The sequence below is a fragment of the Sprattus sprattus genome, assembly GCF_963457725.1.
Source record: "Sprattus sprattus genome assembly, chromosome: 2".
NCBI classification, from domain to species: domain Eukaryota; kingdom Metazoa; phylum Chordata; class Actinopteri; order Clupeiformes; family Clupeidae; genus Sprattus; species Sprattus sprattus.
In genome coordinates this window covers 19,360,493-19,376,607 of record NC_137921.1, presented here as the reverse complement: position 1 = coordinate 19,376,607, position 16,115 = coordinate 19,360,493, and the positions used below count along the sequence as shown (strand labels likewise).

The window sequence follows — 16,115 nt, the reverse complement described above, 5'->3', positions numbered from 1 at the left end:
GATAGCACTTCAGCAGTGAATAATGTATTTGTTTACAGACACAAACAAACACTGACAGCCACACACACATACACTCACACACACGCGAGGATGAGATGACATTTTCAAACTTCTGAAACATTAAACACAACTTCCCTTTTGTACGGAACACTCACTCCCACAGGGTATGGAACAATAAACACATCATCACTCTTCCTCTCCTTCTCCCTCTCTCTCTCTCTGTGCCATCACTTTTTATGTCTATCTTTGATACAGTTCACAGTCTCCCAGTGAAACCCTCTCCCTTCTTTTCAATACATTGACTTTCTACCACCGTTTTTTTCTTCTTTTTAATCTCTATTCCCTCCATCTTCCTCCTCTTTAGGGCCGTCAATCTTGCCCTCTATCATGTTCCTCAAATTTCTTTATTCAGACGTTTTACGCTCTCGTTTCGATTCTTCTATTTCTTAGTATTCTTCCACGCTCTCTCTCTCTCTCTTGCCTCCTCTTTCTTTTTCCCCATCTTTCTCTCCCCTTCTCTCTCTCTCCCCTCTCTCTCTCCCCATCTCTCTCCCTCCCTTTCTCTGTCTCTCTCTCCCCCATCTCTCTCTCTTTTTTAGATAAAAGTCCTCATGTGCTCAAGGGAGAGGAGATTATCTCAGCTTATTCTCTCTTACAAACGTACACACACACACACACACACAGACATCCACACACACACACACACACAGAGGCACACACACACAGAGGAACACACACACAGGCATGTGCACTCACACACACACACACACACGCATTCACTCACAGGCATGTGCAAACACACACACACACACACACACACACACACACACACACACACACACACACACACACACACACACACACACACACACACACACACACACACACACACACACATCAGATCTAAGGTCAGCCGCAGGTCCAGCCGCTCTTAATGGAGCCTCCTTGAGCGGCACTTCTTATCTTTACCCAGGTCAGTTTTGGTCCCCTGATGAGCGATGAGACTCTATTATGGAAGACTGTCGGCTTATCAGGCCCGTAGTCAATGAGAGAGAGAGAGAGAGAGAGGGAGAGAGGGAGAGAGAGAGGAGGGAGAGGGGGGGTGGAGGGGGAGAGAGAGAGAACAGTGAGGGAGTACGAGGGAGAGGGGGTTGGGGAGAGATAAAGAGAGAGAGAGAGCTAAAGAGGCATAGAGAGAGAGAGGAAGAGAGAGTGATAAAGAGACATAGAGAGAGGGAGAGAGCGATAAAGAGACAAAGAGAGAGGGAGAGAGGGAGAGGGCCAGGGGTTAAGTGGACCCACTTTAGAGGAGCTCGGCTCGACTCACGGTGGATCGCAGGGCCCGGCCCTCTCTGTGGGAAGAATCACGGCTTAAGATTAATGGTGCTGCTCTCGCAGGAGTGAGAGTGTGTGTGTGTGTGTGTGTGTGTGTGTGTGTGTGTGTGTGTGTGTGTGTGATGCGCAAGTGTGTGATGCTAGGGGATTGTTTAGTGCCACTAAGCTTCACTGTTAAAAGGTAATCTGAATTACCAGTACAATATGGTTAACAGTTTGGGTCACGCTTAAAATGCATTACATTGCCCTTGTCCCCTGTTTCAGTATGACTATCCTACTGAGTACAGTGTCATACAGTTTCTACTACAGCAAGATAAACACTTTAAGGACTAGATGTAGGATTAAGGTTATGTTGTAAGGGTGGGTTAACAGGACAGCTGTTACAGACATAGATCTATAGAGTCAAACTGCAAGCATAATTTCAATGTAAACAACATCTATATGGTATTATTGTGGAATTCCAGTGTATGAAGGACTCCGGTATGGAGGCGACGTATTCTTCCAGCCTCAGCCCAACAACCCAGATAGTGGGTCAGACTGTTAACTTAAGCAATAAGCCCCCAAGAGGCCGTGCTTTGCGCTGATTTTAGAACAGGTAAGGGAGTTGTTAGGCACGACGCGAAGCGGAGTGCCGTTAAACCCCCTTACCTGTTCTAAAATCAGCGCAAAGCACGGACTCGCGGGGCTTATTGCTTTTCTAAATCTGTTACTACACATATTTGATATGGTTTCATAAATAAAGACAATTCAATTTAAGAAACAATAGTTTAATGATAAACCGTCATTCTTCCGCCACTAAAAATTATAGTTCCTAAATAAATCGTTGCCACGCAACCCTTGAAGCAACGCAACAGCCAGATGGAAGACTGGGTATGAAATGCGCTATATGAATGCCTTGCCATTCGCTGCGCAGTAATATGGAATGTAGTCAGGTCAAATTGTAAGGTAATGCTGGATTTTACAACGGCTTTTAGCCAATCACAATCAAGGATTTGAACAATCAGGTTTAGAACATTCTTTTTATGCTGCTGAACTCGTACTTCAGACCTGACTGGGAGTCAGCTTAATTAGAGCAGCCCTGCTCTGGAGAGTGCAGCCGATCTGGGTTGAGAAGTTCAAAGTCACAGCTCCGATCTGACCTGGGGCCTGCCAGTGCAGAACTGCCCCAGATGGAGGAGGACTCTGCAAATGATCTGTATGTGGCTGGAATGGCAATTATAAATTAGGCTCAACTTCGCTGAAGTTTCACCCCAGCACGCCTGTGCTTTAAGTCATATCCAACCCAGAAGACTTCCAGAGCACTTTAAGGACCTTTTATATTATTGTTAAACCTTATGTCTCCCTTTTACGTCGCTTTGGACAAAGGCGTCTGCTAAATGACAATGTAAATGTTATGTGACTGTAGGGGACCATCCATATGAAGTGTTACCTTTGAAGCACAGATTATCTACAGATGCTCATATCTGTTGAAACTCCGTTAACTACAATTTATGGTTAATGTTAGGGGTTGGGTTATGGTGATGCTCAGTAAACAATTAGAAAGACCGTATTTGAATTTCAACAAACCACCTGTAAAGTCTTTGTAGGTGGACTATCCAAATAAAGTGCTACCCACGATTCTAAAAATCTCAACTGTCAACGAAGTGCAGATCCATACACTATTACAGCCAATCACACGTTGCTTTAGGAGCACGGAGGGAAGGAGTGTTATTGGGATTGGCTGTTGAGCTCAAACAACGGCAACTTTTCAGCAGAATCGTGGCCGGCACCTTTAAGTCATACCCAGCCCCCCAAAAAACGTACAAGCTGTGTCCTGCAAGTCCACATTAACACACTTATATAAGTTTAAACACTTCTAGAACTTTCTGTACGGTTCGATCTTGAATGAATAGATGAATGAAACTATTCAAACATTGGTAGGATGGGTAGGATGCCATTGGAGCGGTTGAGATCTCTGCCTAGACATAAGGGTGGGCTAGCCTGGGGGGAGAAGTTGCTAGTTTGTAAACCAATGAAGAGACCACCTGACTGATATAAATCAGTGTGATTTCTCTCTCTCACACACACACACACACACACACACCTTCGTGCTTGATGGCACTCGTGCATAGGATGGGACCTGTCAACAGTGTGGCACATCTGCAGCTGCACTTCATTGACTTTGTAATCATGTGGTTGGTTTTCTCTTCACTTCCAGAGCTTTCCAGTAATTTCAGAGGTACATTTATGATTCAGCATTGCAGTAGAGACTAAATTAGTCACACACACACAGAGACGCACGCACGCACGCACACACACACACACACACACACACACACACACACACACACACACACACACACACACACACACACACACACACACACACACACACACACACACACACACACACACACACACACACACACACACACACACACACACACACACACACACACACACACACACACACACACACACAGCCTTCTATGCTTTCACTACTAGAGCGAGAGAGATGGTTCAGCTCCACAGGCCCAGCCTGATTGGGAAACCCTTTTTATATGACTGGATGAACATGTGTACACACATATGCACAGGCATATACTCCTAATTTACTCATTTCTATAATCTCCATATATCACTGTACAGAATTTGTTTCTACTTGTATATATCCACTGTATTATTACTGTACTTCTGCACATGTGCCAATACTACGTTATTAATTATATAACACACACACAGTATTTATATTTAACTTTTAAATGCCTGTAGTCAATACAATCTCCGATGCTCTCTGTCCCAAGACTTGTTATTTATTCAGTTACTTCTAACCTACTTTTAAGATATTGCTTCATAAGACTGCTTCTGATCTAGAATCAGTCCTTGAAGTCTTGGAGTGTAAATGGCCTTCGCTTTGAAATACCACATGCATACTGATTGAGAATCAGTCCTTAAAGTGCTGCTGAAGTTAGTTAAAGTGTATATAAATGGCCTTACTTGCGAGACTGCCTTGAGCTGATCCAGGACCTGTGAGAGCAGCTGTTCATCCCGACTCTCAGCCATCAGTTTCAGGGCGGGCAGCAACAAAGACTGATCCAGAAGCAGGCGGGACACCTGGCCAATACACTAAAAAGGGAGAGAGAGAGAGAGAGAAAGAGAAAGAGAGAGAGAGAGAGAGAGAGAGAGAGAGAGAGAGAGAGAGAGAGAGAGAGAGAGAGAGAGAGAGAGAGAGGGAGGTGGAGGAGAGATGAAAAAGGGAAAGAGGAGGGGGTAGAGAGCGAGAGAGATAGAGAGAGGGGAAGAGATGAGAAATGATAAAGAAAGCAAGAAAAAAAGAATGGCAGAGAGCAAAACGTAAAAATCGCGCCCCCACAACCCCTTTAAGTATTTACTGTAAGTGTTTCTGCATTTCTGCAAGAACATCCCAAGTGTGATTGCTCAACAGTAGCAGATGATCGCTAATCGATCGCACATGACAGATTACACAGCCCCAAACACATGAGCATACAGTACACAGTAGGCTTTATGATTAAAATCAACTGTTTTCCAAATGAGCAGTCTTCATTTGTTGTGTGCAATCGGCTACATAATAATAATATAATTGTATATAATAATAATTGTAATAATTATTGTATAATAATTGTATGTATATATAATTGTCAGACTTTAATCGCACAGGCGACACACTGCACATGTGAATACATGAAGGTGACACAGGACACACGCACACGCACACGCACACGCACACGCACACAAAGGCCTGAGGTCGTTTGTGAATTTATCTACTGCATTTATCCCATCCTGGACTGTCCTTCCTCCAGGACCCCAGGAGCAGTGGGCAGCCTTTAACATGCAAACTTACCCAGACCAAGGTAGGCCATGTATCATTTGTCCATTTGTTAAGTTCAAGGTCTAAAGAGTTAACAAATTCTACCCATCCTCCAACTCCATTCTGTGTAAGCAATGTCAAAGATACTTAGATAACTTGCTTTGAAATCCTCAAAGTCAATGTTCCTGTGTCTGCTGTTACAATGAGTGTAAGTAAGGGTAGACACAAATCTGAAAATGTTCTTGCATGAAGCAGATTTGTCCAATAATACATTGAACAACTAAAGAAGGAATCTGAAGGTTTATGGAAGTGTTTTACCCCATGCAAGTGAGTGGGAATAGATAAAAAAGAGCAACAGTGTGAAATTCACTATTCTTTGTTATTCCACTTTCATAGCCCATCCTGCACAGAGACAGAGGGAGAGAGAGAGACGCTGCTACTGTGGTCAGGTATGAATTGTGCATTCCTGTGTAAACCGTAGAGAAAGAGTGCATGGGTTACTCTCACACACACTCTGGCCATGGCTGAGTTTCCTGTGTGTGTGCTGGTGGTGTGGCTATTAGGTGCACACAGTCATTTAAAAGCACTACCACGCCACCTCTCCCAGCAGATGCCTGTTTATGGCATTTTTCTGAAAAGGCTTGTTGCGTTGGTGTTTTCTGGACCTTTCTGGAAAGCTGTGTGGTGGCTCTTCGTTGTGTTGGTTTAATAAAACAACTTTTGATTCAAAACTAGTGGTGTAACACACACACACACACACACACACACACACACACACACACACACACCCACACACACACCCACACACCCGCACACACGCGAAAACACACACACACACACACACTTACCTGAGAGGGGAGAGTGTGCTTGGTGGGGTAGAGGGTGCGGCACATGGTCAACACCTCGCCTCCTACATTGCTGACATTTGACCCGGAGGAGGAGTGGGTGAGTAGAGAAGAGGTCAGACTCACCCAGGGATTATGCTCAGGGTCTGACCTGAAACACACACACACACACACACACAAACAATTGTGGTTATTCCTTTTTTTTGCCGAACAACCATTATTTGTGTCTTTGGGTATGTGTGTGTGTGTGTATGTGTGTGTGTGTGTGTGAGAGAGACACATACGCACAAACACACACACACACACACACACACACACACACACACACACACACACACACACACACACACACACACACACACACACACACACACACACACACACACACACAGTGTCCTTATGTGCTTACATGAAGAGACTAAGCTCTGAACGTACAAACACACAGACACACACAGACACACACAGACACACACAAACACACACACACACACACACACACACACACACACACACACACACACACCCACCCTACTGGGTGATTCTCCTGCTGCCACGGCCATGATGAGCCCTAAAACACAAACATCATCTACCAATCACATCTAATGAAGCTATCAGCCAATCACAAGTCATTACTGGAACCATTCGCACGTCATTAGTGGATGAGGACATCACAACCAATCTCCATCAAGCATGTCATGCCAGAGATAACTGGTGGACACTACACACACACACACACACACACACACACACACACACACACACACACACACACACACACACACACACACACACACACACACACACACACACACACACACACACACACACACACACACACACACACACACACACACACACATAGCTCCTGAACAGCTAAACATTCACATTGAGTGACAGGAGATTTGTCTCTAAAGTGCAGGCTATATGGGAGGACTTTGAAGTAAAGTTTGCCATAGCCAGCAGCATTCCCTGAACTGCCCTTTATATACACACACATATACACAAACAAACACACACAAAATTACACAGAAAGACACACACAGAAAAAAATACACATAAATCACACACACACACACACACAAACACACACACACACACACACACACACACACATCATCATCCAGCCAATCTAACAGAGTCCAATCCAGACTGATGGACTGAAGTTCTCTCAGTGTTTCCGAGTTGCCTTTGTCTTTGACTGAAGCTTCCGTGTGTGTGTGTGTTTATAGTTCTGCTAAGCACAGCACACTGCCAACGTTTCAGCCATATTCTCTGCCTCTGTGAAATGCTTTGCTTTAGTCCAGTTCAAAAACATTTCAGATGAAGTTAGTAATGTCTAGTCAAAGCATGGCTGCAGGGATACATACTGATTAAGGACGTACACTAGCACACACAAACACACACACACACAGACACACATACACACACACACACACACGACACAAATAAGCCATGACTGTTCTTCATCTTTTTATAAGCCATCCTGTTTAAATGTCAAGCAGATTAGTCACACATGCAGATGTGCACACAAACACACACACATCAGACACAGAAACACAAACACACACCCACAAGACACACACCCATCAGACACAGAAACACACATACCCATCAGACACACACCCACCAGACACACACCCATCAGACACACACACACCAGACACACACCCACCAGACACACAAACACATACATTTATTTTGCAGCTGAATAATAGAGATGTACTCTATACCTCTCCCTCACAAGCACGTAGGCACACACACACATACACACACACACACAAAACAAACATGTACACACACCTGCCCCCCATACATACACACACAAAACAAACAAGCAGACACATACGCACACGTACGCACACGTACATATACACACACACACAACCTTCAGCAGTGCTGTGCGATTAAACTAATTGCTGCTTAATGGCACTTCAGTTGGGAAATGTACTCTGCCCTCAGCCTTTTAGGTCACTCAAAAACACACACACAGACACACAGACACAGACACAGACACACACACACACACACACACACACACACACACACACACAGCTAACTACTGTAGTGCTGAATCGGCCGTATGCTAGCCTTACAAGCTCCTTTCAGGAGGTCGACACCAACACCCATATACAGTATGTACATACATACATCCATATGAGCTTTACTTTTAGTCATTTAGCAGACGTGTTTATCCAAAGTGACTAAGTATTGCGCCAATGTACATTTTCATCTGTGACTATCAAATCCATGGCCTTGGTGTTCTTAGTTCCTGGTGTACTACCGTGAACACTGGATCTATACTGTGTGCTATATGCAAATATCACACATCTCATTCCTTGTACCTTCACCAGTCTGAAAGAATTTACAAAAAAAATAAGCCACTTAAAAACTGAAAAATAAATATATATAGCAAGAGATAAACTTTACTCACATGTTGTCCCTGGTTACGGGTGGCCACGCCAGGAGGAGGAGCATGAGGTGCTGAAATTCCGCCCACTGGTTGCTGGTGGAGAGCAGGTCCCGGAAGAGAGAGAGACGAGTTTGTTCATCTGCTATGTCCCTCATCTCCACCTGAGAGACAGACACAGACATATTACAGACACACACACACACACACACACACACACACACACACCACACACACACACACACACACACACACACAGACACACAGACACACAGACACACAGACACACACACACACACACACAGACCGAGAGAGACAAGAGACGAGTTTGTTCATCTGGTATGTCCTTCATCTCCACCTGACAGATAGACACATTGTTCTTAGTAGATAAGTATATAAATGATATATATATATAAATATATGTATAGTACATAAAAAAATGTATACGATCACAACACATTTGGCAACACTATATAATATATACTAGTCAGGTTAATGTAGCAACTTTTGAGAGGAGAGAGAGATAAGAGAGTGAGCGAAGAAAGAAAGAAAGAGAGAGAGGGATAGATAGAAAGACAGACAGACAGACAGACAGACAGACAGACAGACAGACAGACAGACAGAGACAGACAGACAGAAATGTTTCATGTAACCTGGGAGAGAGGAAGCAAAAAAACAAATGACACTGGTAGAGATGACAGAAGAAAGGCATTTGATTGTGAAGCTCTGAGATTGAGCATATAATAATAAAACAGTGATTGCCATGAGCAAACACAGCTGCACACACATACACAAACACACACACAGACATACACACACACAGACGCACAGACAGAGGCAAACACACACACACACGCGCAGTCACAGACACACACACACACACACATGCGCAGTCACAGGCACACACACACTCTCCTGAGGCTGAATAGAGGCAATCAAAATGAAAGGAAATGGCATAACATTTATAATTTTCTGACAAATGAACAAGATAGGATTAGAATGGACTAACTCCCCTTCCAACCCTCCCTCCCTCCCCTTTTTCTCTGTCTGCCTCTCCTTTCTCTATCACCCTCTTTGATGGGAAAATCAATTAGTTGGACACCTTGTTCTCCACTGCTATCAAGCTCATAATGGTCATCTACTTAGCACATTTCACAGAATACACACACAGGTGCACGGGTTGTTATTAATTCAGCTGTCAATTATCACACTTAAAGCTAAGCCAATTACACCGCATCACACAAGCTAGTGGGTTCTTTACTGTCGATTTATGACACACACACACTTCTGACAACAAATGACAATTACAAAAGAAATATACACATTCTATGGCACAAACACACACATACAAACAAAAAGGCCTACATCATAGCAAAATCTGGTAACAAAGGACAATGTCTCTGTGTGTGTGTGTGTGTGTGTGTACGTATCTCACATGTATGTGTGTGTGAGTCTATCATAAGAGTACAGTCATGGGGAGGAATATGAGCAAAGACAGCTCTATTCACTCTGAGACTACAGACAGACAGAAAGAGGTGTGTGTGTGTGTGTGTGTGTGTGTGTGTGTGTGTGTGTGTGTGTGTGTGAGAGAGTGTGTGGGTTAGTGAGAGTGTGCGAGTGAGAGATGGAATGAGAAATGTTCGGTGGATGTGTCATACATCAAATGTCAGCTGGGTTGGACAAGAGATTTTTCACAGTCAGACAGGAGGATGTCAGCTATGCCTGTGTGTGTGTGTGTGTGTGTGTGTGTGTGTGTGTGTGTGTGTGTGTGAGTGATAGAGAGAGACAGAGTGAAAAAGTGTTTATTCAGGAGGCATATGGAGGACTGCAAATTGAAAAGCTCTCCCACTCCAACACACACTTTGTTTCCTACACACACACACACACGCACACGCACACGCGCACACGTACACGCACACAAACCCAAACACACAGACACACACACACACACACACACACACAAACCCACACGCAAGCACACACACACACACACAGACACACATGCGCACATACATTTGAGCAAGAGAGCTGAGGGGTTCAACCATACGTGACTGTGGGGTGTGCTGGCATCTGGATCATCATTAGGGCGCCATGATGATGGAGGAAAGTGGAGTGGACACACACTAACACACACGCAAACACACACACACACACACGATGACGGTGGAGACAATGGGATGGAGTCTTAGCTCATCTCATTCATTTTTTCTCTCAGGCCAGTTTTTGCTGACGCAGGTGATATGGAGCCGGGGAAAGCGCTGGAATCTGAGTCATTATGGACAAGCCAGCAATTACACGCATGCATGCACTTACACATACATATACACACACACACACATATATATACACACACACACACACACACACTCCCCCCCCCCCCCCCCCCCACACACACTTCCAAAAATAAACACACAAACAAATGTGCAGATAGCTTTGCAGTTAGTTTTGGAAAGGAAGGTATCCTTCTCTGCAATATCTGTGAGTATTGAGAGTTGTGTGTGTATGTGTGTGTGTGTGTGTGTGTGTGCACGCATGCCAAAACCCTGCATGCAAACACACACACACACACACACACACTCATACACAGAAAATAAAGCTACTCAAATACATAAATCAATCAATCCAATCAAATAGATATAATCGAATACTGACACACACACACACACACACACACACACACACACACACACGCACAAACAAACAAACAAACAAACAAACATGTACTCTGCAGGACATGACTGGTTGATGTTTAACTGAGAAGTTGAGAAGAGCTACTAAATATTGAGTGACTGGCCATCTCCCACAGCAACCATCAGAGAGGAATCAGGCACTGCCAGGGGCAACCGTGCCTGACAGATCAGAGAAGGACCGCCGAGGACCCCAGAGAGAGGATGCAGCATTGTGACAGGGGTTCAAACATGGGTCAGCCTGTCAAATCTAACACCACCAGACACGCACGCTAGAATGTACGCACACACACGCACACGCACACGCGCACGCACACAATACTACATTAATACTCAGAGCACACTTAGATGTATACACTAGACATACCTCAAACACACCTCTTCCTGACAGCACACAGTTAAACACACACACACACGACCCCCCCAGTACAAAAATTCACACACGGGCACACAAATATCACACACTTAGACTGACAGATGCAGCCATTTGACGCACATGCATGCGCAAACGCACACACCCACACGAACGCGCACGCACACACCAAATCTCAAGCACAGCTCTCTCTCTCTCTCAAACACATCGATCTTCTAGCCAAAGAGAGGGTGACAGTTAGAGGGCATTTGGAAGCAAACATGTCTACTATGATGACTGGTGACTATATCAACACCACCCTACTGGAGAGAGGGATGGAGAGAGTGAGAGAGAGAGAGAGAGAGAGAGATATATAGACAGATATAGATAGAGAGAGAGAGAGAAAGAGAGAAATATAGCGGAGAGTAGAGCATACAGTGTCGCTTGAAAGTATTTGAACCCCTTGAGCAGATAAGAGCTTTCTGTTGTTTTACCATGATTTTTCAATTTTTTCATCACCAGTTTTCCATAGATGAAATGTCAGGTTGATGTTTATCAATTTCATGTACTTGTTTAGAGAGAATTGTGTGAGTAGCCAAAAAACTACATGAAACATGGAATTAGTGTTTGTGCAAAAGTAAGTGAACCCCCAGCTGCATTGGTAAAGTCAATGCAGCTGGGGGTTCACTGACTTTTGTTAATACACTAATTCCATGTTTCATGTAGTTTTTTGGCTACTCAAACAATACACATAAACCTGGCATTTAATTTATGGAAAATTGGTGATGAAAAAATTGAAAAATGATGCTAAAACAACATAAAACTCTTAACTGCTCAAGGGGTTCACATACTTTCAAGCGGCACTGTATGACAGGCATGCATGTCCACATGTGGACGTTCAGAGCAGCTGACAAAGCAGCTCTTTTGGTGCCTGGCGATGAGCCTCAGGTGATTGATAGATAAATATATAAATAAACAAACAAACAAACAACTGGAGCACACCTTGTGGACAGCGAGTTGGGGGGCAGGACTCACATATTTCGTGTGACTGCCTAGAAATCAGAAATGCTCACTGGTGTGTATGTGTGTGTGTGTGTGTGTCTGGTGTGTATGTGTGTGTGTGTGTGTGTGTGTGTGTGTGTGTGTGTGTGTGTGTGTGTGTGTTTGTGCTGTCCTCAAGATGGGTCAATGATTTTGAATGACAGTGGCAAAGGAGAACAGAGGATAGAGGACAGTGGAAGAGAGAGACTGAAATAAATAATGGAGACGATGAGAGAGGGAGAGAGATAGAGAGAGAGATAGAGATATAGATAGAAAATGCCTAAGAGAGGACATGGAGAGAGAAAAGAAGTGAGATAGAGAGAGGTGGAGAGATAGAGAGGGGTGAAGAGATTGAAAGAGAAGTATAGAGATAAAGAGAGAGGTGGAGAGATTGAGAGATTTAGAGAGATGGAGAGGGAGGTGGAGAGATAGAAATGTCGTGTCTGGTCTGTCTACTCAGCTCAGATAAAGATCATTAATATTCATAGCACTGATTCCTATCTGCACCACATCCCCAGTGTGTGTGTGTGTGTGTGTGTGTGTAATTGCACAAATCAGTGTAATTACATTTACACATAAGTGTGTGGGTATATGTCTGTTGTGTGAGGTACAGCTTCTCCTCCTACTATCTGTTGGTACAAGCATGGACATGCGTGCACACACACACACACACACACACACACACACACACACACACACACACACACACACACACACACACACACACACACACACACACACACACACACACACACACACACACACACACACACACACACACACACACACACACACACACACACACACATACACACAATGCAATTCAACTGCAATTGCATTTGAGATTTTTCAGTCTATTTCAAGATACACACTAGTGAATTACCATGTGCAGGCATGTAGCAGAAATGTGTGTCTGTATGAGTGTGTGTGTATGGGTGTGTACATATGTGTACTCAACAAATCCTTCATAATAGAAGGTGTGTTTGAGTGTGTTAAGAGGCCACAAGGGTATTGCTGTAAGCCAGTCTTGACACACAAAGACACACACACACACACACACACACACACACACACACACACACACACACACACACACACACACACACACACACACAGACAGACGGACAGACCAAAGTTAATATTTTAATATTAAAGCCATTTGTGTAGAGACCAGTCACTTCCTCATCGCTGATTAATTATGCATGAGGGTAGGTGGGGGAGAGTGTCTGCTGTATATTCATGAGATTGTGGGGGTGTGTCAGACGAGGAGGGCGAAAAGAGAGATAAAGATTATAGAAGAGGGGGAAGTGTAAATGAATGTGAACCTCATGTGTGTGTGTGTATGTGTGTGTGAGAGAAATGGGGGGTGTAGGTAAGAGAACAAACACAAACACAAACACCTGTTTGTCTGTCTGCCAGTCTGCTCTAACCATGTCTACTATCTGAACCTCTGAGCGAGTGTGACATCACAGATGAGACGTGTGTGTGTGTGTGTGTGTGTGTGTGTGTGTGTGTGTGTATATGTTGTGTTTGGGAATGAGTGAGTCTGCACAGATGAGATATGTTCAGCCAGGAAGTTAAGAAACAAAACTAGCCAACTGTACTGGCATACCCACTCACAAACAAACTATGCCAAGAAAGAAATAACAGTGTTTTTATTTCCACTCTTTTAATACACATTCCTAAACACACACACAAACACACACACACACACACACACACACACACACACACACACACACACACACACACACATCTATGGCACACAAAATTATCAAGCTGAGAGAGAAAATTGGAAAGCTGCGAAAGATGAAAATGTGTGTGTGTGTGTGTGTGTGTGTGTGTGTGTGTGTGTGAGTGAGTCAGAACACCTTGAAAATAAGTGATGTTTGTTACCACATCACTCAGTCAGTTTCTCTTCATGGTCCCTGATCTCAACTACCTGACTGAGATAATCGCATGGAAAAAAAGCATGGAACCAAGCTGAAGGCACAGTGTGTTTACCCCCCCCCCCCCATCCTCCTCAAAGCTATATATTCTTATGTGTGTGTGTGTGTATGTGTTGGTGGTTGTGTGTGTGTGTCAGTGAGAGAGGTGGTGTGGGGGGGGGGGGGGGGGGGGGGGGGGGGGGCGGGAGAGAGAAAGAGAGAGACTTAACTGACCTTCAAGAAAAGTAAAATGAAAAAAAAAAATGGCTAAAACCTCTCCTGCGTCTGCTCTCTGCAGCTGTGGTGTGTGTGTAAGTGTGTGTGTGGATGCCACATGCAGTTAAAATGTCTGCTGCCTCCTGCGAGCTGCACGCACACACACACACACACACACACACACACACACACACACACACACTGTGCCAGGAGAAAAGCCCCCTCTGCCTACTCTGCTGCCACTCTGACTTACAACTGCTGGAATACCAATCACCTGCAGCTCATCAAATATTAAAAACCCACTGAGAGAGACAGAGAGTGTGTGTGTGTGTGTGTGTGTGTGTGTGTCTGGGGGAGACTTTATGTTAGTGGTGTACATGAATGCTGATGCACCTGTGTTTATTGCCTCACATGTGTATGTATGCATCTCAGTATGAATATAAGCCTCTGTGTGTGTGTGTGTGTGTGTGTGTGTGTGTGGGTGTGTGTGTGTGTGTGTGTGTGTTTGTGTCTCTGGGCACACATTCAGTAAGGCAGCAGCACCGGAAAACTCTCTGTGATTTTCCAACCAGACTGAGCTGCCAATCACCTCCTCTGACACTGCAGGAACCAATTGCGCGAAGCATGCAGTAGGGAGGTTCTAACTGTCAGCAAATCAGAGAGACAGAGTGTTTGAAGCATCCATGTGGACTTTCAGCTTAAATGATCAATACAACAGTTAAGCCGTAGTGCAGTGTATGTGTGTGTATGAATGAGTCATGTTATACGAGTGGGCACAGCATATATTTATACACGCACACACACACACAGAGTTGAGACGTGATGTTAAGAAGTTAGCTTTTAAAGGTTTTCCCATCAGAAAGCACAGTAGGAGCAGGAAGTTGGGGATGAATAATTGATCAGTAATTGATTAATAATCAGTGAATAATTAATAGCCATGTTAGGTGAACACACTCTTTTTTTTAATGGAGGACAACATCCTATGGCTAAACATGCTGCAGAGGTGTTAGAATTCTGTTAAAGTTTTCATCAGTGCAACACACACACACACACACACAAGCCAGACCCCCACAGACACAAGCCAGACACACACACACACACACACACACACATAGGCAGGAAGGCTTTCCCACACATACAGGCGCGCACACACACACACGCACACACACACACACACAATCTTCCAGCAGGCACCCAGCTTCCATTTTCACTATGACTCAGCATCAAACTACATAAACAAGATGGAGAAATCAGGAGAAAATAGGATCAGAAGAGAGGAAGTGGAGTGAGGGATGCTTGGAGAGGAGAGTGAAAATGACAGAAGAGAGGAAAGAAAAGGGAAGAGGAAAGGTAGAGAAGGCATACACTAAACGGGAAAGGAGAGAGGGAAGGGAAAATACAAATAGAATGAGAAAACTCTAGAAAATAGAGAAGAGCAGAGCGAAAAGATATATTGAAAAGAGGAGAGGATGTCTGGTGAGAGGGAGGGAACTGAA

At 44.2% G+C, this 16,115-nt stretch overlaps 1 protein-coding gene across 1 annotated transcript in view; it reads right to left on the bottom strand.

Annotated features, from left to right (window-relative positions):
* The window catches only part of nbas (NBAS subunit of NRZ tethering complex), a gene marked incomplete at both ends in the record, with an annotated part of 156,630 nt that overhangs the window by 11,297 nt on the left and 129,218 nt on the right, over positions 1-16,115 (bottom strand). The window contains 3 exon segments of the mRNA XM_080857545.1: positions 4,312-4,440; positions 5,992-6,139; positions 8,420-8,559. Coding sequence (XP_080713671.1) covers positions 4,312-4,440; positions 5,992-6,139; positions 8,420-8,559 — 417 coding nt within the window.